The 26,507-nt window shown below is 38.2% G+C and overlaps 1 protein-coding gene across 4 annotated transcripts in view; it reads left to right on the forward strand.

Annotated features, from left to right (window-relative positions):
* MRE11 (MRE11 homolog, double strand break repair nuclease) overlaps positions 1–26,507 on the forward strand; it is a 76,841-nt gene that overhangs the window by 3,154 nt on the left and 47,180 nt on the right. For 3 of the 4 annotated variants that reach the window (XM_007079032.3, XM_007079035.3, XM_007079034.3), the window contains 7 exons: positions 5,046–5,206; positions 12,742–12,829; positions 13,615–13,756; positions 16,983–17,097; positions 21,926–22,111; positions 23,006–23,177; positions 24,437–24,517. In XM_007079032.3, coding sequence (XP_007079094.1) covers positions 5,046–5,206; positions 12,742–12,829; positions 13,615–13,756; positions 16,983–17,097; positions 21,926–22,111; positions 23,006–23,177; positions 24,437–24,517 — 945 coding nt within the window. The remainder of the gene's footprint in view (positions 1–5,045; positions 5,207–12,741; positions 12,830–13,614; positions 13,757–16,982; positions 17,098–21,925; positions 22,112–23,005; positions 23,178–24,436; positions 24,518–26,507) is intronic. The other variant, XM_042957951.1, reaches the window with a different exon arrangement.

A 26,507-nucleotide genomic window follows, 5' to 3' on the forward strand; every position in this document is an offset into this window, starting at 1 on the left:
AGTTTAATGAACGAGATGGCATTTAACTTGGGATTTGAAGGATGGGTAGGCTTTTGATGGGTGAAGAGCATAGAGAATGTACATTTCCCAGGAAGAAGGGCACAGAGGTGAGACAATATGAGAGGTATGTTAAGGGCACAACAAGTCAGTTTTGCTCATTTGTAGGCCATTTATTAGAAAATATGCTGAAAGACTAAGACATGAGTTGAGCTGCATCAAAGAAGGCTTCAAATGCCAGATTGAGGAGTTTGTGCCCAATCCATTGGAAGATCTTTGGGCAACAGGGTATAGCATGAATTGAAGACCGGTTTGAGGCTTTTTTAAAGTAGTGGCATGGGATGGAAAAAAAGGAAGTGAATGCCAGAGGCATTTTTCAAAGATTGGATTTGAATACTTTGGGGGTGGGTTATGGGAAAGGGAAGGGACAGTGACTGGAGTATGTTAAGTTTGGGCAAATGGTGGTACCAGTAATAGAAATAGGTTCTAAATAAGGATGAGGTACTTCTTTATGTGGGAAGGTAATGAATTCTGATTTAGATCATTTGAGTTGGGAGATTCCAATAAGACATTCAGGTCAATATTCCAGTAGACAGTTGAGATGTCCTGCTGGACATTTCGGAAGAGAGCTGGGGAGTAAACATAAATGCTTATGATTTACAAATTAGTATGTCTAACCTTGACTTTTCCTCAGTGTTCAGTTTATCTGCAAGTCTTTTGGTTCTTCCTCCCGAATGTATATGGAAACTGTTGGTTTTTTTGCCTATATATTTAGCCCCAGACTTCTATCATATTTTGCTGTAGTAGCTCCCCGTGGGTCTTTCTGTTTGCATTCTTTTTCCCTACATCTGTTCAGCATAGCAGCCAAAATGAACTTTGAAAATCATAAATCAGATCGTACCACTCTGCTGCTTAAAATCTTCCAAGTGGCCTTCTAGTGAATCTAAAATAAAATTCAAATTACAAGGCTCAAGTTGGTCTGGCCTCTGCCAGGAGACTTCTACAACTGTCTGCCTTGTTCAGTGTGCTCCATCCACATTGGCATTTCTGCTCTGGGACCTTTGCACGTCATGTCTCTCTGCTTGGAGCACATTTTACCTTTGGGAGAGGTCTTCCCGGATATCTCCAAACACTCTTATCAATTATTCTGTTTATTTTTTTCATCACACCATCTGAAATAATATATTGAATTGTTTACTTGTTGACTATTGACCTTCCTCCACTAGAAGGTAAACTCCATGAGAGGGAAAAATCTTTTTTGCTTATTCATGCTGTATCTTAATCTAGAAAGGATCTAGCAAGCAGTAGGTAGCTTTTAATAAATTTGTTAATGAGGGGCACCTCAGTTGGTTAAGCATCCGACTTCGGCTCAGGTCATGATCTCACGGTTTGTGAGTTCAAGCCCCACGTCAGGCTCTGCTGACAGCTCAGACCCCGGAGCCTGCTCCGGATTCTGTGTCTCCCTCTGTCTCTTTCCGTCCCCCACTCATGCTCTCTCCGTCTCTCTCTCAGAAATAAACATAAAATTTAAAAAAAGTAATAAATAAATTTGTTAATGAATGAAAGAATGTCTAGTAATATCTTTTTTTTTTTTTTAATTTTTTTAACATTTATTTATTTCTGAGACAGAGAGAGAGACAGAGCATGAGCAGGGGAGGGGCAGAGAGAGACACACACACAGAATCTGAAACAGGCTCCAGGCTCTGAGCTGTCTGCACAGAGCCTGACACGGGGCTCGAACTCACGGACCGCAAGATCATGACCTGAGCCGAAGTCGGACACTTAACCGACTGAGCCACCTAGGTGCCCCAGTAATATCTCCTTTTAAGATGACTTCCTCTTTCCCTGAGGTCAGGGAAACTTATAGCCAAAGGATGTCTGTTTCCTGCCAGAAAAGCTTGTGTTTTTTCTTTTAGTACTAAAATACTTCTTTTCCTGGGCATAAGCTTCTTTCTTCTACTTTGTCTTTTGCTTCCCTTCTATTTTCTCAGTTCCCTTCCTGCATCCCTTAAGTTTAACACTCCCCTCCCGCAGCCCCACGCTAGTATTTTATTTACTTTTTCCCTTAGTTTGTATTTAACAAAGTATTTACTATTGAAATCTAAATTTTTCCTAACTTTAAGTGCCCTACTTTGTGTGTCTGTGCCATCAAATTTGCCTTATTTCTACTCCTTAATTCCTTGGAGCCTTTTTTTTTTTTTTAACTTCTAACAGTATCCGTCTCAGAAATATTGCAAGCATAATACAAAGAATTCCTTACCTTTCACCCAGATTTTCCTACATCTTACCCCATTTGCTTTATTCTGTCTGTTTACACACACACACACGCACACACACTTTTTCTGAACCATTTGAGAGTCATTGCATATGTAACCACAGTGCACTTATCAAAACCAGGAAATTAATACCGATTCGATACTGTCAGATAACTTTAAGATGTTGCTGATTGTCTCAGTAATGTCTGTTACAGCAATCTGGGGGCAGGGTGGCAGAGTCCAGGTCCTACCCAGGGTTACATTTTGCATTTAGTTGTCCTGTCTCCTTAGTTTCTTGTAATCTGGTACATTTCCTCAGTCAGCCTTTGTCTTTCATGACCCAGACATTTTTGAGAAGTATAGGCTAGTAACTTTGTAGAATGTTCCTCAGTTGGATTCGTCTGATATTGCCTCATGACTGGATTCACTTTGTGGCAGGAAGACCATAGAAGCAAAGTGTGTCCTTTTTCAGTGTTGCCTGGAGTCACCAGCTTTTAAAAATATTAAAAAAATTTTTTTATTTGTGGTAGAATACACCTAACAAAATTTACCATCTTCAGTGTCTTTAAGTGTAGACTTTAACAGCATTAGGCACATTGACGTTGCTGTGTAACCAATCTCCAGAACTCTTCCTCTTGCAAAAGTGAAACTGTACCATTTAAACAACCACTCCACCTCCTGCCTGAAATGTTTTCTGTGTTCCTTTTGTTTTTCTCTATGCTGTTGATTGTGATGATTTTCTTCCTTTATTCAAATCGTGTTCATTTTTGAAGACCTAGCTTAAGTCCCACATTTTTATTGAAGCTCCTCTGACTACTCTAAGATGGAAAACTTTCCCTTCTTTCCTTTTAGATTCTTTGGCCGGGCTAATAATTAAATTGACCTAAGACACATTAACAGGAGAAAACCAAATTTTGTATGTATAGGAGCCTCATAAAAATATGAGACTCCCCAGCAGTCAGGTAATCGAGCCTTATATACCATCTTGAGCTAAAGAGAAAGGAGGTAGAGGTCTGGGGTTTCAAGGGAGGGAGATGATTCATGGGAAGATGGGAAGAGCAAATGTTGGTCATGCCACGTAGAGAAGTCTTGTGTGTGGGTGCCTGGGTGGCCCAGTCTGTTGAGCATCTGGCTCTGGATTTTGGCCCAGGTCATGATCTCACAGTGACGTCCAGCCCCGCGTGTCAGGCTCTGCACTGAGCACGGAGCCTGCTTAAGATTCTCTCTCTGTCCCTCGGCCCCTCCCCACCGCTCAGGCTCTCTCTCTCTAAAATTAAAAAAAAGAGAGAGAAGTCTTTCTGATATAAAAAGTTCTCTCTGATAATAGCTCTCTTCCTGGTATAGGCCCCCAGTCAGTTCTTTGAGGTAGTTAGGGGAAGTTTAAAAAAAGCTATTCCTGAGTCTACTAAGTCTTAATTGCCTTTAGCTCCAGTCCATGTGCCATAGTGACACTTTCGGGAGTGGTGTATTCTCCCCCTCACTACTGTAGCCTAAGTGATCTGGGTTCTTTTGTATAATTAAGAACTTAATCAAGTTTCTTTAGGTAGATTATATACTTCTTGAAAGCATGCGTGTTGGGCTTTTTTCTGTATAATTTCTTTCTTGTTTCTAGAATACTCTTCCTTAAAGTCTCATTTATTCTTAATAGGGTAACCTAAATGCTACCATGTTGGCACTTTTTTTTAAAAATTTTTTAATGTTTTTTTACTTTTGAGAGAGAGAGAGAGAGACAGAAGCATGAGCAGGGGAAGGGCAGAGAGACACAGAATCTGAAGCGGGCTCCAGGCTCCGAGCTGTCAGCACAGAGCCCGATGTGGGGCTCGAACTCACAGACCATGAGATCGTGACCTGAGCTGAAGTCGGACACTTAACTGACTGAACCACCTAGGGGCCCCTTGGCACATTTCCTTCTGCACGCATTGTCCTCAGATGACTTCTTCCCTTCAGTTAGAATTAACTGTAGTGTCATTGCTGCTCCTGCTTTGTTTACATACTCCTAGTGCATGTCTGAGTCTGACTTACGTTCAGATGCATAGCCGTTTGTCTCTTCCACTAGATTCTGAACATATTTAGGAAAGGAATTGTGTTTTATTCGTCATTGTATCCTCAGGGCCCAGTACAGGGAATTGTACATTGTCAGTCCTGGACATCATCTGTTCTGTAGATTGCAGTTTCCTTAGGTGGCAGTGCCTGTGTGAGCCCTAAATAATTGTTGAATGAATTGAATGAGTAATCTAAATTGAATTGGCTATCTTGTCCGTAGGTTCCATTGAAGTTCTAAATTTATGTTTAATTTGAATAACAAAAGATAGTGATTACTCTGGGTAGCATGAGTCAGAGGTTTGGTGTAATAATTTGAAGATGGCTTTTTTTTTTTTTTTTTAATGTTTATTTACTTTGATAGAGCCCATGTGCATGTGGGGGCGTTGGGGGGGGTGGGGAGGGGCAGAGAGAGAGGGAGAGTAAGAATCCCAAGCAGGTTCCATGCTGTCAGTGCAGAGCTCCACGTGGAGTTCAGTCTTAGAAACTGAGATCATGACCTGAGCCAAGATCAAGAGTTGGATGACCATCTGAGCTACCCAGGCACCCCAAAGATGGTTTTTTTGAAGGTGGCCTAGGAACCTAAGTTGGAGTCAAAGTAATCAACAGACTGCAAGCTTTTAAATAAATAAAATATAAAATTTTGAATCTCCATACACATCGGTATCTTTTATGAGATTTTTTTGTACTTTATAGTTTTAACATTTTCCCCTATAAAACATACTAATTTTCACACTATTTTCTGTTGATTAGGTGGATTTTATTTTGTTAGGTGGTGATCTTTTTCATGAAAATAAGCCCTCAAGAAAAACATTACATACCTGCCTCGAGTTATTGAGAAAATATTGCATGGGTGATCGTCCTGTACAGTTTGAAATTCTCAGTGATCAGTCAGTCAACTTTGGTTTTAGTAAGTAAGTATATTTAAATGCTTAAGTGAATGTTTTCTTTTGTGTAATATTTTCTGTGAAAGACAAACACATTAACAATTAGCTATTTGACCTTCACTATGAGCTATTTTCATAGTAAGTGTAATTCTTTGAATTTCTTTATGTCATTGTGTTAATTTGTATTTCCCTAATTAATAGTGGGACTGAGAATTTTCTTAAATTTCTGTTGTACATTTTGGTATCCTGCTCTATGCATACCCTTTGCCCATTTTAAAAATTGGGATTTTTGTCTTTTCTTATTGAATTTGCAGAAGTTATTCATATGTTCTAGAGGCTAAGCCTTTGTTAAGCATGAATTTTTTTCTATCCAATCCGTGGATTGTCTTTTGACTTTTTTTATGGAGACTTTTGTTGACAAATACAGTACTTAATTTTGATGTAGTATCATTCTTTTTCCTTAATATTCATACTTTGGGGACTGACTGATGATAGTCACCTAGAACCCCATGTTGTAAAGATAGTCTCGTGGTTTTTCTTAAGCATTGCACAGGATACCATACTACATGTGGTTGAAATGTTCTCTCAGTTTCCTCACACTGTGCCAGCTTCTCCGTCTTTTCTTACCTTTCATTTCCATGGTACTTCTGAAGTATACTGGTCATTTTGTAGATTGTCCCTCAATTTGGGTTTTTCTTGTGATTAGACCAGGATTAAGGGTTTTCAGGAAGGTATTCCATAGAGGTGAAGTGCTCTCTCATAGCATATCTGGAGTACACGCTATCAAGTTGGCTAATTACTGGTGAGGATAACCTTAATCTCTTGGTTAAGGTGGTGCCTGCCAGGTTTCTCTGCTGTCAAGTTAGGATTTTTCCCTTTTCATCCACTCTTCATTAGAAGTGAGTTGCTAAGTCTAGCCTGCACTCAGAGGGATTTAAGTGTCACTTCCTGTAGAGAGGAAAGAGTATCAAAGGAGATGGGCATATTAAAACTACTGTAGTCATTAGTAAGTATTTTGGGGGAGATATTTGAGGCTGTGTACCTATTTATTCTGTGTCGCCTTAAAGTTTGTCCACTAATTTTAACATTCGTCAGTGGCTCTTGCCTATAGCAGTTTTAACCGTGGTGTTCTAATGCTGATTTTCCATTTCCCACGTTTTTCTGCATTTATTAATTAAAATTCTTCTGTAAGGAAGATTTGTCCCTTGTCCCCCGCTTGTTAATTTATTGACTCAGCTATCAGAAGGAACTTCTTCAATTGTCTATATCAATATGAACTCATTTTTTCCCTTTGTGTTGTAATTTAATGCAATTGTAATCTGTTTTGCTGCTCAGAGGATATGTACAAAGGTTAGCCATTGGGTACTTTTTCAGATTGGCTCCTCTCTCCTTTTGACTTACCCTCATTTTCCCCTCCATTTCCTATTTTTTGGCATTAGAAGATGCTCCAGATGAATTATTTTCCCTTCCCTAGCTTTAGACTCATCCATTTCTTCAAGGAGTCCTGGTTCCTTTGGAAAAGGTATTTGAAAGCCCAAACCTAGATGCTAGGCTTGCACATTGCTGTCACCTTGTCACTGCTTCTAGGGTCTCTCAGTGCCCAGAGCTAAGAAACAGATGCATATGCATGGACCTATCTGGATTTGTTTTTTATCTATTTAACTATCTGTATTTTTTCTTTCTCTTTTTATTATGTTTGTCTATTTTGAGAGAGAGTGTGTGTGCAAGCAAGTGGGGGAGGGGCAGAGAGAGAGGGAGACAGAATCCGAAGGCTCCAGGCTCTGAGTTATCAGCGTGGAGCCCGACACGGGGCTTGAACTTCCGAGTCTGAAATCATGACCTGAGCCGAAGTTGGACCCTCAACCGACTGAGCCACCCAGGCACCCCTAACTATCTATATTTTTTTTTAAATGAGTTCATGTTGGGAGGTAAATTTTTAGAGATTTTTGTATGTGAGAAAATGGCTGTATTTAACTTTGCTCTGGGTTGATAGTTTGGCAGAGTGTAGAATTGGATTTTAAAAGTACCTATGATTTTTAACATATGTCGTTGTTAGAAATCTGATCAGTGTCTTTACCTGTCTCCTATTCAGATCCAGAACGTTAGTGTTTTCTTCTTTCTCTCATCTTATTTTTAAACTGCTCCCCTCACCTTTGCAGACATGTTTACCTGTTTCTTTGCTCACTATTGTTGCTTCTTACATTTCATTTTTTCCCTATGGATTCCATGTTCTTCTTTCTAAAGTACTGTTTTCAGTAGTTTTTTCATTGAGTGTCAGTGAGTGGTAAACTCTTATTTTTTGGTTGCTGTTGAGAAGTCTGCTATCACTGTAGTTGCTGGAAAACAGTGTAATATTGTGATTAAAAGCATGGATTCTGGTACCAGACCATGTGAATTCGTGTCTTGGCTCTACTTTACCTTACTTTTATATAGTGATGATCTTACAGAGTTGTTGTGAGGAGTAGTGGAGTTAATAAGAAAATTGCTTAGAATAGCAACTGGCAGAAAGAAAATTCTCAGGTAACTATTAAATTTTCTCATTGTCCTTAGCATTTCACAGTCTTACTAGGACATATTTAGTTGTGGATTTAGTTCTAATTGTTCTGCTTGGGTATCCTCATGCATTTCAATCTAAGAGTTATTTTTTTCAGTAATTTTAGGAAGTTCTTAACCATTACGTTTTCAAACATTGTTGCCTATTCTTTCTGAATATTATTTATATCTCTTACTGTTTTTGTTATATTGCCCATTACTTTATCTCTTTGTGCTGCATTCTGAATAATTTCCCCTTCTAGTTTACTAGTTCACATAGAAAAATAGACAAAAGAAAAGGTAGGGAAAGTCTGAAAGAGAAAACCACTAAATAATGACTAGCCCTATTACATATTAAAGTATATTAAGCCACATTAACAAAATGAGGGATGAAAATTATATGATCATCTCAATAGATGCAGAAAAAGCATTTGACAAAATTTAGCATCCTTTTATGATTAAAAACTCCCCCAACAAAGCGGGCATATAGGGAACATACCTCAATGTAATAAAAGCCATATATGACCCAACCCACAGCTAACATCATACCCAGTGGTGAAAAGCTGAAAACTTTTCTTGTAAGATTCGGAATAAGGCAAAGATTCCCACTCTCACCATTCCTATTCAACATCAATTTAGAAGTCTTAGCTTGAGCAGCTGGGCAAGAAAAAGAAATAAAAGATATCCAAATCAGAAAGAAGGAAGTGAAGTTGTCTCTAATAGCGGATGATAATGTTATATGTAGAAAATGTGAAAGACTCCCCCAAAAAACTATTAGAACTAATGATTTCAGTAAAGGCCCAGGATACAAAATCGGTAGACAGAAATCAATTTTATTTCTATATACTAACAATAAGCCATCAGAAAGAGAAACTAAGAAAAGAAGAATAGGATAAGAAAAAGAGTAAAATACTTGGGAATAAATTTAATTAAGGAGGCAGAAGAGCTATACACTGAACTATAAGACATTGGTGAAGGAAACTGAAGACAAAAAATGGAGAGAGATTCTGTGCTGGTGGATAAGAAGAATGAATATTGTTAAGCTGTCCCTATTACCCAAAGTGATCTGTAGATTCTGTGTAACCCCTATCAAAATTCTAATGGTTTTTTCCATAGAAATAGAAAAAACAATCCTAAAATTTGTATGGAACCACAAAAGACCCAAAATATCCAAAGCAGTCTTAAGAAAGAAAGACAAAGGTGGAGGCATCACCCTTGCTGATTTCAAACTATATTATAAAACTATAGTAATCAAAACAATGTGGTTTGGGCATAAAAATAAGACATCTAGGTTAGTAGAACAGAATAGAGTACAGAAATAAACCCATGCATGTTTGGTCAATTAATTTATGACAAAGGAGCCAAGAATATACAATGGGGGGAAGAAGAGTCTCTTCAATAAATGGTATTGGGAAAACTGGACAGCCACATACAAAAGAATGAAGCTGTCCCCTTTATACCATACACAAAAATCAACTCAAAATGGATTAAAGACTTGAATGTGAGACCTGAAATTGTCTAACTCCTAGAAGAAAGCATGGGGAGTAAGCTCCTTGACATCATTCTTGGCAGTGATTTTTTTTTTTTTTTTTTTGGATTTGAAAACAAAAGGAAAAATAAACAAGTGGAACTATGTCAAATTAAAAAGCTTCTGCATAGTGAAGGCAACCATCAACAGAATGAAAAGGGAACCTGCGGGATGGGAGAAAATATTTCTAAGTCATACATCTGATGAGATGTTAACATCTAAAATATGCAAAGAACTTCTATAACTCAATAGCAAAAACAAAAACAAAAGAAGACCAAAAATCCAATCCAATTAAAAATAAGCAAAGAAACCAAAGACATTTTTCTGAAAACATACAAATGACCCAACAGGTATATGAAAAGGTGCTCGAAGTCACTAGTCATCAGGGAAATGCAAATTAAAACCACAATGAGATATCACCTCACACATGGCTATCATCAAAAAAATAAGAACAAAAAAATAAGAACAAATGTTGAGGAGGATGTGGAGAAAAGGGAACCCTTGTATACACTGCTGGTGGGAATGTAAATTGACTTAGCCACTATAGAAAACAGTATAGAGGACCCTCAAAAAGTTAAAAAAAATAGAACTACCATATGATTAAGCAATCCTTCTGGATATGCATCGAAACAAAATGAAGAACAGGCTCTCAGAGAGGTAATCTGCATTCCTGAGTTTGTTGTAGTGTTATTCACAACAGCCAAGATACAGAAACAACCTAAGCGCCTCTCCGTGGATGAATGGATAAAGATGGATTAAGATGATGTGGCGTGTAATATGAATATGAAATACTATTCAACCATGAGAAAGAACATCTTGCCATTTGCAGCATGGATGGAATTTGAGGGCATTACGCTCTTAAATAAGTCAGACAAAGAAAAATACTGTGTAACATCACTTAGCATGTAAAATCTAACAAAGCTGAACTCGGGAACAGTCTAGAATGGTGGTTATCCAGGGCCAGGACTTGAGGGAAGGATAGATGTTGATCAGAGTATTAAGTTGTAGTTACAAGATGAGTAAGTTCTAAGGATCTGATGTACAGCATAGTGCTTATAGTTCGTAATATTTTATTTTATACTTGAAGGTTTCTGTGAGTACATTTCAAATAATCTCGTCACACACACACACACACACACACACACACACACACACACACACACAAAATGGGTGTGATGCTAGTGTTAGCCAAGCTGTAGTGGTTATTTTGCAGTATACGTGTTTCAAATAATACATTGTATAGCTTAAAGTTCTACAATGCTCTATGTCAATTATTTCGTAATAAAGTTAGAAAAAATATAATGCCTCAATAACTAAAAATGTAATATGACTCATGAATTGGTAAGCAGGTAAGTGAAAGAGTAAAGAGATCCAGAAATAGACTCAGTACATGTAGGAATTTAATATTTGGAGAAGGTGGTGTCATATCTCTAGGGAAAGTATGGATTATTCAATAAGTGTACTAGAAGAAACTATTAGACATTTTTTAAAAATGTAGATATGGGAAAGGCTTTTCTGTGTATGATACAAGCTGAGAAGCCATAAAAGTAAAATTGATGTTAGTCTTTGTAAAAGTAAATTTCTGCAGGGCAAATACCGCCTAGAACAGAGTCAAAAGTCAGTGAGAGTTAAGGTAGGGAGAATATTTGCAATGAATTTCAAATTAAGGTCTAATTTCCCCAATAGATAAATAGTTCTTTTGACCCCATTAAAAAATCCAAGAGTTAATAGAAACATATGTGAAAAATACAGACATAGTTCACAGAAAAAATAAAGTGACACTTGGACATATTAAAAGAATATGAAAAATACAAAATGGAGTCCATTCATAAGAAAGATAACTAAGTTAAGCTCTACTGAGATATTTTTCTCTTGTCAGATTGGCATAGATCAGTGATTCTCAATTCCAGGGGCACATTGTAGTTACCTAGAAATCTTTCAAAAAAAAAAAAAATGATGACAATCTGTAGGCCAGTTACTCTCTGTGTCATGGGCATTGATAGATCTTAAAAGATTCCTAGATAATTCTAACATACCGCTAGGGTTTAGAATCCTTGGCATAGGTTTATTTTCTTTTTTAAGTTTATTTTAATTTTTGAGAGAGAGAGAGAGAGAGAGAGCAGCACGGGGGGGGGGGGGGGGCGGGCAGAGAGAGAGGGAGACACAAAATCCGAAGCCAGAAGCCAGGCTCCAGGCTCTCAGTGTCCTCACAGAGCCTGATGCAGGCTCATACCCATGAGCCGCAAGATCATGACCTGAGCCAAAGTTGGACACAACCGACTGAGCCACCCAGGCACCCCGACTGCTGGCATAGATTTAAAAGCTTGATAGCTTATGTTGATGGAATAAAGGGAAAAGTTGTCTCTTATGCATTGCTGTTGTATTGTGTGTAAATTTGTCCAACTTCTATAGACAGAAATTGGAAGTATTTCCAAATTTACAAATTCATTCTTGTCCTTTGACTAAATACCCTTCTGGATATTTTCTTATATTTGCACAAGGGCAACTTGGTACAAGAGTACTCACTGTAGCATTATTTGTAAAGCAAAAACACTGAAAATGGTCTAAATGTCCATTGGTAGGTAACTACTTAAACACATTCTGATAGCCCATTCGATGGTGTACTGTCCCACCAGAGAATGCACAAGGAAGCTCTTTATGTACTGATGTAGAATGATTTCTAAAACATATTAAATGAAAAAGCAGGGTGCAGAAATCTGTATTACACTACTATTTGTATAAGAAGGAAGAAGATGCCATTTATTTGCTATGAAGGTATAAGATATTTTTGCAGAGATAACACTATGAAGTTTCTAATGGCATCTGCCTCTGAGAGGAGGAGCTAGCTGACTCCAGGGGCAGGAGTGGGTGGGAGACTTTTTATTTTTTGTTTTTTGAGAGCAGGGAGGGGCAGAGAGAGAGGGAGAGAGAGAGAGAGAGAGAGAGAGAGAGAGAGAGAGAGAATGAATCACACACAAATGGGCTCCACACTGTCAGAGCAGAGCCTGATGCGGGGTCAAAATCACAAACTGAGAGATCATGACCTGAGCCAAAACCAAGAGTCAGACACTCAACCAGCCGAGCCATCCAGGAGCCCCGTGGGTGGGAGACTTAAATTGCACAAGTAGTAAGTGATAGAGCTGGAATTTTGAAGCTTGGATTCCAAAACGGATGTGTTTCCTCCCCTCTCTCTTCTTATACAAAGGCCTTTAAAAATTTGAAAGCCTCTTTACTTGCCATTAGTCAGATATCCTTCTCTTTCATACAATTCACAAGCACCATATACTACAGTGTTTTCTTTAAAGTGTAGTACTTTGAAGCACTTCAAACTTGGAATGAATTGTTGCCTGTCATTGTATTTCTTTCCAAACTAGTGGTCTTCTGCCAACTTATCCAGTTTGCCCATAAATTGTATTAATTTTTTAAAGGAGGGTATTGTGGAAAATAGCTTTTGTCTTGTATGGAAACATTAACTTTGTGTTTTTGTTGTTGTTTTTTTAAGGTTTCCGTGGGTGAACTACCAAGATGACAATCTCAACATTTCGATTCCAGTGTTCAGTATTCATGGCAATCATGATGATCCCACAGGGGTACTTACTGGGTTCTTACAGTTTGTTGTCACTTTAGTTTGTGGAAGGCATTCTTGTCCTTTCCAGAAATTTTTCGTCAGTTGACTCAGAAAGTCAAGTTGACTTTGTATCATTCACGTAGTCTTTTATATTGCTTTTTAGATAATTTTTAAAAATCTGTAATAGTAGTTGGTGTGTGAGGTGTGCTTTTATTTCATTAGTGCTGAGGTTGACAATAAGTAACTCGAAGTAAGGATAAATACCTAACATTTGTATGAAGCTTTCAGTTTACCTGGTGCTTTTGTGTTTCTCATTTCAAAATTTCACCTGTAGAAAACGATTTTTCATGGACAGTTCTAAATCTAAATTAGATCGTCTTATTACCTGTTTGATGTGGAAGGACCTTATAAAGGTCCTACACTTGAAATATCTTTTTGTTTTATCTGATCATGAACACCATAAATCACTACTTACCTAGTTTTCTTCCCCCCATGGCTTAAGAGGTCAGCTTAATATTACAAAGCACTCATTTCATGGCTGGTTTTTATTTTTTGGTGGCCGGGACATCCTAAGTTTTGATGAAATGTTAACGTGGCATTTAGCATGTGGTTCCAGGTGCAGTAGGTCATTTGTAATTGAAGAAACATAGCAAATACTTTCACTATTGTAATTTTATTTTGAGAAGACACTGTCCTGATCTATGTTTTAGTAAGTGGTATATGGAATATACTTTTAATAGGTAATATGATGGAGATTACTTATTTTTAGATATATACATTAATATTCTTTGAAAACATTCTATGTAGGCAGATGCCCTGTGTGCCCTGGACATACTAAGCTGTGCTGGATTTGTAAATCACTTTGGACGTTCAGTGTCTGTGGAGAAGATAGACATTAGTCCAGTTTTGCTCCAAAAAGGAAGCTCCAAAATTGCTTTATATGGCTTAGGTAAGATGGTTTTATTTTACTGTTTATGACAATACATAATTGTTTAAGCAACTGGGAAATCACATTCTGGAATGAACTTTCTTGCTGTTTGGGAAAGAGTGAGGCAAATCTAATTATTCCTTATGCGTGACCATAAAAAATGACAGAAGGTTTTAGTAGAATTTTTTAGTATTTAGTAAGACCTTTAGCCCTTGATACTTCTTTCATTGGAGGTTTTGATTTAAAAAAATGTTTTCTTTTACTATCTATTGTTTATTTTTTCTTTCTTTTAGACTCAGATATAGAATCCTGAATGTTAGAATTGTAGAGTAATTAGAAAAACTGCATTTTAGGGGTGCCTGGGTAGCTCATTTGTTTAAGTGGCCGACTCTTGATTTTGTCTCAGGTCATGATCTCACAGTTCATGAATTCGAGCCCCACCAAAGCTGTGAGTGCAGAGCCTGCTTTGATCCTCGGTCTCCTTCTCTCTGCCTCTCTCCCCTCATGCTCATTCTCTGTCTCTCAAAAATAAATAAACATTAAGAAAAAGAAAAACTGCATTTTGGTATCTTGGAAGTCTTTGAAATGTCTGAAGCTTCGCTGTCTAGTACAGTAAGTACCAGCCTCAGGTAGATATGGGGCTGGTCTGCGTTGAGGTATACTATAAATACAAAAATCACATCAGATTTCAAAGACTTAGAAAAAAAAGTAAAGTACCTTATTAATATACTAGGTTAAATAAAATACATTAAAATTAATTTTACCTGTCTCTTTTTACTTGTTTTAATGTGGTTACTAGAAAATTTTAAATTCTGTATTTGGCCTGCTTTAGTGGCTCACATTATGTTTTTGTTAGACAGTGCTAGTTCAGATCTGTCATCTATAATGCTCAGAAAATTTGCTTTATCAACTTGACTGTCCTCAATTTATTTAGTGTCCAGTAGGTAAAAAAAAAAAAAAAAAAAAAAAAAAGCCTTCTTGCTAGGCTTGTAGCCATATGAACAAAAGATCAAAGAATATTTTTAGACTGCATTCAAAGTCTGTTTGTTGAGTCTTCCTTGGATTAAGTTCAGGTTGATATTTTGTTTTATGAATGCAATAGCTTTAGTAGTTTTATTGTGTATAGAGTTATAAAAATTATATTCTATGTTAAATCAACCTTAAAGTAGTACCCTGAGAGAAATGAGAAATTTCACACTGTAACCTTTGCATAGTTTTTATTATTTTTTGAGTGATTTTAGTATAATAGAAGCCTTAGAAGACCTTATTTACTTAATTCTCTTCGAATATGTTTTTAAAAGTATAATTATGATGGATGGTTTATTTAAATACTTTCTCTAGGGCGCTTACAGTCTTTGTCCAGTTTTCATAATTTCTAAAAAGTAGAAAAGCATCATGGTTATCTGTAGAGAGATGGAAAATGAGATCAAAGTGTTATGTCTGATTTCCCAGGTGATAGAGCAGGAAGTGAAATACACTTTTTAAAGAGCTACTAACAGGTATTTTAATCACTGCAGTGTTAGGGGTCATATCTGCAGAAAATCATTGATCCTCCTACTTTCAGACTAAGACCCTGTTATGCCTCAGGCATCCCCTGGAATATCCCTCAGTCTCCATTTTCTCCCAGAGTCTCATTCCATCCTGTTCTCTTCTTAACTGGACTACACACACACACACACACACCCCAATCCTTCTCTCTACACACTAGAACTCTATAGTTAGCAAATTCCCTCCTATCCTCAGTTTCTTCTCTGCGTGTTACCTCCACTCCGACTTATAGGAAACTAGTCCCTAAGGCTCTGCTTCCCACTCACTTCTCACAGGCTTCTTACAGGTCTTAGGGTGGAGTGTGAGGGATCACTGTTCTCCCTTCTCCCTGCTTGCCATTTCTTTCCTATTTGCAGACACCCTGCCCCCTTGAAGCTAATTGCCAGCTGGCTAGACTGCCCTGTCCTTTCCCTCAAATTTTTCACCTACTTACCTTCAAATTGTGTCTGTGTTCTCAGAGCTTCAACACCTAAGTAGATCAGTCAACCTTCTGATGCCTTGGGCTTTGTATGCCTTGACTTTTTTGTTTCCAGTTTATATGTTCTACATTGCACCATCTGTTCCATTGGTCACACTCTAGAAATTCTCTTTAAGAAGCTAGACTTGTAGTTCTTACATTTCTGCATTGTTGGCTTTTCTTCCAAGGCCTTCCCTAATGACTGCATAAAGCAGCAACTTGTCCCCTCACTGATAACTCGCCACTTAGCATCTTTTGTCCCTTTTACAGTATTTAAAAGTGTAATTTGTGTGTTTACTTGGGTTTTTCTTGCTTCTTCCATTAGACTAAGGTGATCCTTTAGGGTACAAGAAGAATTATTTAAAAGTCATTATATTATTAAAAAGCATAATATCTTTATTTAAAAACCATATATAAGGGGGCTGGGTAAGGACTAGGCATCGGTGGCTCAGTCTGTTAAACGTCTAATTCTTGATTTTGGTTCAGGTCATGATCTCACAGTTCACGAGTTTGAGCCCCGCATCAGGCTCTGCACCGACAGTGTGGATTCTGTCCCTGTTTTTCTCTGCCCCTCCCCTGCTCACTCTCTATCTCTCTGTCTCAAAACTAAACATTTTTTTTTTAAGGTTTAAAAAAACCCAATATATAAGATTATTTTTAAATACATTTATTTTTTTATTTCATCCTTTTTAATGTCTGTATTTTATAATGTGTATGTTAGGTCAAAAGTATGTATAATAAAGGGATAGTGGAAAACAATATTATTAGAAATTTTAATAAGAATTTAAGCATAGAAAACTCAAATTTTTATTCTGTATTTTCCAGATATTGAAGGTATGTATGCCTGACATGCAAATTTTTTTTTTTTTTTTTTTTTCTCCAAAATGTTTGTTTATTTTTGAGAGAGAGAGAGAGCATGGGAGAAAGCGGGCTCTGTGCTGACAGCAGAGAGCCCGATGCGGGGCTCGAACTCATGAACCATGACCTGAGCCGAAACCAAGAGTTGGATGCCCCACTGACTGAGCCACCCAAGCGCCCTGGGAAACATGTTTTTAATACATGTATCTTCTTAGCAGCTGTCATGTGAGAACCTGGAACATACTCATTTGTAAATAATGATACATTTCAAATGTATCTCTAATAAGAACATGAAATACTTAGAGAAGCACAAAATTTAGAAGTGAAACATTCTTTTTTGAAAACTAAGTAAGAAACCGGTTATTAAAATAACGTCTATTTCAGGGTCCATTCCAGATGAAAGGCTCTATCGAATGTTTGTCAATAAAAAGGTAACAATGTTGAGACCAAAAGAAGATGAGAACTCTTGGTTTAACTTATTTGTGATTCATCAGAACAGGTAAACGAATTTTTTGAAAAAAACTTCTTTTTAAAATTTTGAGTCAAGTATGGAGGTTCCTTAAATCTCTGTTTCCAAGCTTCCCAGTTTCCATAAAATGTTCCTTATTCTTTGAAAGTTGTCATTAAAGGATCATGCAGAACTTAACTGTGCTTCGTCTGACTGCATTGTGAAATCGGTTCCAATATATATTATCTGTAAAGAATATGACATGTGCAAGAATAACCATAAAATCAAATAATCTTAAATTTAAGTAGAACACTACCAGTGCATTATCCCATGCCCTTCTCTGACCCTGTATCTTTCCACATACTCCAAAAGGAAGCACTATTTTTAATTTCTATTTAATTAAATCCATTGCTTTTCCTTATTGTTTAATTGTGTATATCTGTCCACAATGAGTATTTTATTTGGTTTGGTGTAACTGGGGCCCTGCTGTATATTTTGCAGCTTAGTGTGTTCCACATTACATTACTAAGATTCATCCATTTTGATGCTTAAAAGTGTAATTAATTTTCACTGATATGTACAGTTCTACTTTTTCACGTGTTGGTGAATATTCTGTGTTACTTCCAGAGTCTTGCTTTCTTAAACCTTTTTGTTATGACTACTCTTACATGCATCTCCTGGTGCATGTATGCAGGTGTTTTTCTGGAATATATTAAATATAGCTAGATCAGTTTTCTTTTGCTAGTATTTTGAAGAAGTTTAATCTGTTGGTAGGGTGCAGGATTGATGGAAAGGAAGGAAGACTTGATGCAAGGCTTATTATGTGACCACAGATAAAATAGTGTGAAATGATGGTAGTGATGGGCGTGAAGATGATGTGGAAGGGACAAACCTGAGAAGTTATCAAGGAAGAATCCAAAGGGATTTGGGCCTGATTGTGTAATTTATTACTTACTGAACAGGTATTTATTGAGTGCAGGATCCCTGGCACTTGAACCCACTAAGTTCTCAGTGAAAGGAGGGCTTTAGAAGGCAGCCTTGCGTTGCCTTATGTACATTCTGAAAGAAACAGCTTTGAAGGAGGAGCAGGCCAGAGCTGTAGTAAGTGTGGTCTCCATAGAACTTTGCACCCCTTGGGAGTGTGCTCCTTCTCTTGCTTAGGGTTTCCCAGTTCTGCTACACTTTCTACTTTCCCAAAGTAGGGAAAAATCGGGAGGAGAAATCATAAGTGATTGATTCCAAGAGCTGCAATCAGAATGTGAGATGGAATGGCAGCGTTGGGGTTGGTAATGGCCAGTTGCTGGTGATGTTCACAGTGATCATTTGATGAAGGTGGTCTGCTCCAGGTTTCACCATTGTCAAGGTCCCATTTTCCATTCTGTAATTAATAGTTTGGTAAAAATACTTTGAGGCTGTGTGAATATCCTGTTTTGCCTTAAAATTTTGCCCGCTAATTCTAGCATCCATTGGTGAATCTTGTTTCTAGCAATGCATACTATGATGTTGTGTTATTTTTTAATTCCCCTCATTCTGTCTGCATTTATTCATTGAAAGTCTTCTGTAAGGAAAATTTGTTGCTTCTCTCTCGTTTATTCATTTTTCTATTTATGTTGTTATGGACTCAAGGGTATTTATTTTATCCTTTGAGTTATAATCCAGTACTATCCAGTTTTTTTGTTGTTGCTCAAATTCTTCCAGCTTTGACCATTGGGAGTTTTTTTATATTAGCTTCTGTGTCCTTTCAGCATGCCTTCTTCTTTCTTTATGCATTTATGTATTATTTATTGAATCTTCCTTAACTTCCTTAACTTTAAACTTCCTTAACTAATAAGTACATTTACTTATTTTTTACTACCACAAGATGCTTCTGCCTCATCTTGTGTTTTTCTGCCCTAGCCCTGGAATCAACCACTTCTCCAAGGAGCCCTGATTGCTTTTATTGGAGAAAAGTATTTAGAAACCCAGATATGGCCACTAGGTGTGCTTACTGCTACTGGGGCTGTCTTAGCCCTCAGTAATCAGAGTTAAGGAAATATGTGTATATGTCCTAACCCATGCAGACACATCTATATTTGTGTATTGACATATGTGTTACACACACACACACACACACACACACACACAAGCATGAATTCATACTTACTCTAATCCAGCCCTACAGGGTTCATTTTTGTCTTCTCCCTTTTCTGTTTTTTTTCTTTTTCTTTTAGAGAGAGAGAGAGAGTTTGAACAGGGGAGAGGGGTAGAGGGAGAGAGAGAATCTTAAGCAGACTCCATGCCCAGCACAGACACCGAAATGGGGCTCAGTTCCACAACCCTGGCATCAAGACCTGAGCTGAAATCAAGAGTCAGATGATCAACTGACTGAGCCACCCAGGTGCCCCATTTTTTTAATTTTTCTTTTCTTTTTTATTTGAGAGAGAGAGTGGGAGCAGGGCAGAGGGGCAGAGGGAGTGTCTTCTCCCTTTTCTTATTTGGGAGTTCTTTCTCTAACAGAAACCTGGATCATTTTATCTATAGTATATTTACTTATTTTTTCAATCTTGGTTGACATATAAGGTAATTTTTTAAAATTGCTGACCTGTACCCCTGTGAGAAACAAATTTACCAACTAGTATACAGTGTTTATGTAAGTGATTTTTGTTTTTAGCCTCACTATATCTAGTCAAAACACCACCTCTAGGGGCGACTGGGAGGCTCAGTCAGTTAAGTGTCTGACTTTGGCTCAGGTCATGATCTCCTGGTTTGTAAGTTTAAGCTCCACATCAGGCTCTCTGCTGACAGCACACAGCCCTCTTCGGATCCTCTGTCCCTCCCTTGCTAGTGTTCTTTCTCTCTGTCTCTCTTTCAAAATAAACTTTAGGGACACAAACAAAGAAAACACCACCTCCAAGGTTACTTAGGCCAGCTCCTTTTTCTCCCTCCCACTTTAACATAACTGTGCAATTCTTTTGTAGTACTGTTAGATGCATTTGTCACCCTCTGCATTCTTAAGTACTTCATTGTTTTCTAGAGAGCACTAGTCCACGTGCAAGCCAGGGAGGAATTGAGAGAGTATCTTAAGCAGGCTCCAAGCCCAGCATGAGGCCAGACGCAGGGCTTAATCTCACAACTGTGAGATCATGACTTTATTTCCCATTTGTTTCTATACTTGGGCCCGTTTGTTTTTCTGGCTGCGAAAGAAGGAAAGCAGAAGAGCACTTTGTCATGTAATATATTTCCACAAGGCTGTTTTGATCGACTTCTAAGTCAAAAGTCAGATGGAAGTCACAGAGTCAGCCCACAGGCATAATCTTCCCTCTGCATGCAAGAGTTGGTGCTCTGTGAAGGCACGATTGTATCATACAATATTTGAGTTATGCTTTGTTTCTTCAGTAACTGTGATAATGTTCCCTAGATATGTGTTTTTTACACAAAAACATTCTTAGATATACAAGCCTGCTGCTGCTCTGATTTCCCTTCCTGCTTTTCCCTTCCTTCCTGATTTCCCTCAGTAACTGTGATAATATTCCCTAGATATGTGTTTTTTACACAAAAACATTCTTAGATATACAAGCCTGCTGCTCTGATTTCCCTTCCTGCTTTTCCCTTCCTTCCTGATTTCCCTCAGTAACTGTGATAATATTCCCTAGATACGTGTTTTTTACACAAAAACATTCTTAGATATACAAGCCTGCTGCTGCTCTGATTTCCCTTCCTGCTTTTCATTCTGCTCAGTCACTCCCCCCTCCCTGCAGTCCTTAAACTCACTGAACACATTCCCACCTGGATACCTCTGTCATGTGCTCTGTGACTCTCTGCCCAGGACTCAGCCCTCTCCCCGAGGGCTTTCTTCCCTCGCTTACAGTTTTTTTTTTTTTTCTTCGTTCCTCTTACACTTGATCCCTCATCACAGTTCTCTGCCCTTGTGTCACCTGGCTAAGTGGCCTGTCCTGACCACCTTGCACATAGTAGCGTTCCTGTTGTGTGTCACTTTTCCCTTTTTCTTTACAGCACTTAGCACTACCTGACAAATTATACGTGCGTACGTAAGCACATACACATACATACTATGTTATTGCTTGTTTCACTAGCGCAAGGACTTTGTTCACTGCTGTTGTCTTCGGTATCTAGAAGAGGTCTGGAACACTAGGCACGTAGTAGGCACACAGTAAATGTTGAATGAGTGAGTTTTCGATTTGCCTTAAGCGAATGCTGGGTTGAAGTATTTGAACACTTTTACTTAAATTCCCAATGATGAAGTCAGTATTTGGGAAAACTTTCTTCTGGTCTTTCCTCTCTTTGGGTGTTTGCATATCTCTTAATAAAGGCAACTAATCTAGGTATAAAACCAGAGTCTGCAAAAATCTTCATACGATATCTCATTTAATAATATTTATTATGAAATTTATTTATAAATTAATCTCTTAAGTAAGACAAACTTTCTTACACCCATTATTATGAGTGAACAAAACATGCTAAAAAATGACTGGACATTTTTAGAGATTTGTTTTTTATTTTACAGTTTAGATTTAATTCACTTTATTTTCTGATTACATATGTACATAATCAAACCAACTTACCGTTTTCATTATTGAGAGAGCTCATGCTTTTCTGACTTTCCCTCTGTAAAGCCTTTCGTGATCTGCCTCTCAGTGTGGAACTGACCCTTTCTCTTTTGTGGCGCCTACTTGTCTGTGCCCTGCAAGTTTGTAAACCTTTTGAGGGCAGGAATTAGGTATTATGTTTGCATCCCTAATCTCTTGAATAGTTTCTGGCACATAGAAGAGACGTAACAAGGCTTTGATGAATGGAGAAAGAAAGATCTGTGTAGATTTACTTAATGTGAAGTGTCTCTGTATCTCTGGACATTTATTTATTTTTAAAAATCTTGGTATAGGAGTAAACACGGAAATACTAACTTCATTCCAGAACAATTTTTGGATGACTTCATTGATCTTGTTGTATGGGGCCATGAACATGAGTGTAAAATAGCTCCAACCAAAAATGAACAACAACTCTTTTATGTATCACAACCTGGAAGTTCAGTGGTTACTTCTCTTTCCCCAGGAGAGGCTGTAAAGAAGTAAGTAATGGTTATATTTTCCAAATCAATTCAAATAAAAAAAATACCTGCTATAATACTATCATCATTTAATAGGTTCAAGATAGTGATGGTTATCTATATGATAGATTTCTTTACAAAGATTCACCATTCAGTGTAGTCTTACTGTTTTCCCAGCTCTTAAGCTGTGTTCAACAGGAGAGCCTCCCAATGGTGTTAATGATTTTGCAGCTTATTAAGCATACTCAGGGCTAATAGTTTTACTAATTAAATTTCAAGTTAAAGTGCTATGATGATGATTACTAATTTCCCAAAGTCCATTTATAAACAAATTTACCTAACACCATTTAATTAAGATTTTTTTGGTTATAAGTGGAATATTATAGCACATCTCATTTCTTTTAGTTCTTTAGTTATATGCTAAAGTAGTTAACACTGATTAAGCCCAATTTTTATGGTGGATTTCACCACTTGAATCCACTCAGATTTTGATTGTTAAGATGGTAATAGTAGGTTTAAAGAATATGGCAGTAGGATATATGGGTTTTTTTCTTCATACTTCTGCTAGTTCATTTTATGTATGTATGTGTACTTATATACACAGATGTAATACATATATATACCACTATCATAGTCCTGGTAACATTTTGTTTGATCTACTGTCTGTCTTCCCTCACTAAACTATATTTGTTCAGACAGGAGGGATGACTGGATTTTATTCTGGGGAAGAAGGATGTTTAGCATTTGTCCTGTGATAACAGTATTAAGATTAAGTTGCTAAAAAAAATTTTTTTAAGAGTATGATTTTATAAAGAAATATTTTGTAGAAACTTAGAAATATGATAGTTTTAATGTGCACATTTTCCTGAGAAAATTTACAGCGTGACAAGGCTTTCGATTCCCTCCTCATTTCAGGCATGTTGGTTTGCTGCGCGTTAAGGGAAGGAAGATGAATATGCAGAAAATTCCTCTCCACACGGTGCGGCAGTTTTTTATGGAGGATATTGTTCTGGCCGATCATCCAGACATTTTTAACCCAGATAATCCTAAAGTAACCCAGGCCATACAAAGCTTTTGTTTGGAGAAGGTAATTTCTCTGGATAAAGGTCAATGAGATGTGCTTTGGTTGAGGGTTATTTGACAATTAATTAAATGCTTCAGTGGAGATGGGGAAGTTGCCATATTTGTAACATTCTCAGGAAGCCTGCAAGGGAGGACTGTTGTTCCATGAATGAGTTTAGTTGTATCAAGGACTTTTTTTTTTCTAGTCTCTGAGATGGAAGACTGTTACATGTAGGACAAACTCTGTTTAATTAAACCCCCTCCCAGTTCCATTCCTCCTTCTTTAAAAAACAAACACTTAATTTTTTCTTTTAATTCTGACTGGATAACTTGTGCATTTCATTTATGACAGGAGGCAGTGGCTTTGATTGAGGAATTGAGGCGGGGGGGGGGGGGGGGGGGCGGCGGGGACCATGGAGGATGAAGAGAGCCTTAGCATCTCATCTCATCTCATTCTACCCTGAAAGCTACCCCAAATGAAATCTTGAAGTGTGTTTGCTCTGTGCCTTGTAGCTTCAGCAGAAGTACCATACCTCACCTACCAAGCTGATTGCCACCCCTGGACCTCTGAGACATTCTAGAGCCACTGCAGAAGTGGTGTGAATGCATTTAATAATCTGTAAATTGACAGCTTAATGACATTAATTGTGGGTACTAAGTTCTTACAATTATCACTGGTATTCATTGGCTGCTTATATATTCTGGGCACTGGTGACAGCATTTTCCATTTAATCCACTCAACAATGCTGTAGGTGGGTAGATTGTGCCATCCGCATTTTATAGAAAGGAACCGAACTTTAGATGGAATAACTCGCCCAGTGGCACAGCATTCCTGGCAGCACGTAACTCCCATAGCTGAAAAACTGCAGAGTATGATGGATTCGGGAGGATTCAGTCTAAAAACTCCCATCAGGACTGCAGTTTCTATCTGCTTCCGTGTTTGGTCCCATGACACCCCCTCTGTAGGTAGCTGTCTTACGCTTCACTTTGAAGAGGTGGGCGTGTCCATGCGGTGGCCCGCAGACTCAAAATGTCCCTACAGCCGAAAGAGCCTAGTTTTCCCAGTGGTTCTGTTGGACTCAGGTCGTGGATGTGTCCCTGGGAGGTGGAAGACAGATTGATTGGTCAGGCCTACGTCAGGTCTGTCAGCCGAGACATCATAGACTGAGTAATTCTCTGTTGTGGGAGGTTGCACTGTAGGGATTTCAGCAATATCTCTCACCTCCACCTGCTAGATGCCAGTAGTCCCTTTGCCCCAAGTCATGACAGTATTTTTATTTTGAGATTAAAGAAATGCTTGAAAATGCTGAGCGAGAACGTCTGGGAAACTCTCGACAGCCAGAGAAGCCTCTCATACGACTTCGAGTAAGTCCTACTTAGATAAATTAAACTTTATTATTTTAATTAGTAAGAAGGATATGTATAATAATAAGAGCAATCACCAGCTTGTACCAGAAATAATAAAGGTACCAGGATTTGATTTAATCATAGTTTGATTCTGATAGGTTTGATACTTGTTTCCTTTTCTAAATAATCTGTTCTATTTAATAGGTTGGCTGATATCTCTGCCTTTATCTTCTACTATCTCCCTCTTTATTCTCCATCCCAGACACCGTGGCTTCCCTGCTGTCCCCTATTCTAACATACTACCCTTCTCTATGTGCTCAGTGAGGCCCCCCCAAATGAGATGGCACCCCCATACCTTCTCACCAGCACTCCTGATTTCCCTTACTCTGGTCTCCTTGTCCTTTGTTTACCACAATACATCCTCCTAACCTACTGTATACAATGTGATTATTTTGATTATTAACGTGTCCTCAGCTACAAAGCTGTAAGCTCCATGAAAGCGTGCAACTTTGTGGATTTTGTTACCTCATGTGTCCAAAGATCTCCAAACAGTTCTGGCATACAGCAAGTGCTTGATAAATACGATGAAAGAATAAGTATTTGAGAGGATTAAACAATTCCAAGAAATTGAAATGCTTCCTATGCCTGTAAAGCTACTGCCGTTTTCTGTCATCATATAAACAAAGTAACAACTCTTTTTTTTTTTTTTTGTCCCTGTGCCTTTCCCTGCAGCTAGCTCTGCCTGTCTTTATTTTCTTCCAAATCCCTCCAAATACATAGCTCTTACTGTGCATCTAACATTCTGTTCCCCAGTCCACTATAAGCAAGGCTCTCACCCCACCATCTCAGGTGGGAAAGATGGCCTTCAGTTGTCAAAGCCAGTAAATTGTTTTCATCTGACTGAATCACTGTGGCATTCTCTCCGAGTTATGTTTGACCCATCCTCTCTCTGAGCTTCCATTTCAGCCTAGGCATGTGGCTTTAATGACCACCTATGGAGTGATGATTCCCAAATCTTTACCTCTAGCTTAAACCTCCTTGTTGAGGTCCGTGAGCCCCCCTAAACCCAGGTACTCAAAGAATAATCACAACAGCAGCCCTGACATCACCTGGGAAATTCTTAAAAATGCAGAATCTCAAGCCCTACATCAGACCCACTGAATTGCATTTTTTAAAGATTTTATTTTTTTATGTGAATCTCTACCCCCAGTGTGGGGCTCGAAGTCATGGCCCCAAAATCATGGGTCGCATGTTTTGCCAACTGATCCAGCCAGGTGCCCCTGAATTGCGTTTTAATAAGATCACCGAGAGATTTGTATGCACGTTAAAATTTGAGAAACTCTGGGATGTGGAGTATGAAGGTAAAGAGAGAACAGTCGAAGCCATGCCTGGGTTCAGGCATGAATGGGTTCAAACCAGTGTATGACCTAGGTTTGCACCTCATAGATTCACAAAATTTAAATGAATTACATAATTGACCTTTGCACAGGAAGTAATCTGGTGCCTTCTATTCCATTGTCATTGCTGAGATTGAGCCTTCATTCTCTCTTATCTGGCCTGTAACTGCAGCCTCCTACCTGACTCTGCCATTAGTTTTCCCCCTCTCTCCACCTCTAGTCTATTCACACTAATGCCAAAATCATCCTTGTAAAACACAGTCTTGCACGTCTTTCCTGCTGAAAGGGACTTAATGGTCCCCTAGTGCTAACAGGAAGAAGTCTACACTCTTGCATGGCATTGAAGGGTTTATATGACCTGGTCAAAACCAAACTCTTTGGCTTCTTCCTCCCTTTTCTGCCAGAACCTTCTAAGCTCCAGCCATATTAGGTTAAAAGTTGCCGTTCCCTGGGCCCAGTAGAGTTTATTTTCCTCTTTCATACGTTTGTCCCTGCTGATCCTGCTGTGTGGAGTGTGCTGCTCTCCTTCCATAGCATTTCTTTCAACATCCACTTAAAGTTTCCCCTCTTCTAGGAGCCTTTCTTGACCTCCCTTCAGAAGCAATGCTTCT

This window comes from Panthera tigris, chromosome D1 (assembly GCF_018350195.1).
Source record: "Panthera tigris isolate Pti1 chromosome D1, P.tigris_Pti1_mat1.1, whole genome shotgun sequence".
Lineage (NCBI taxonomy): Eukaryota > Metazoa > Chordata > Mammalia > Carnivora > Felidae > Panthera > Panthera tigris.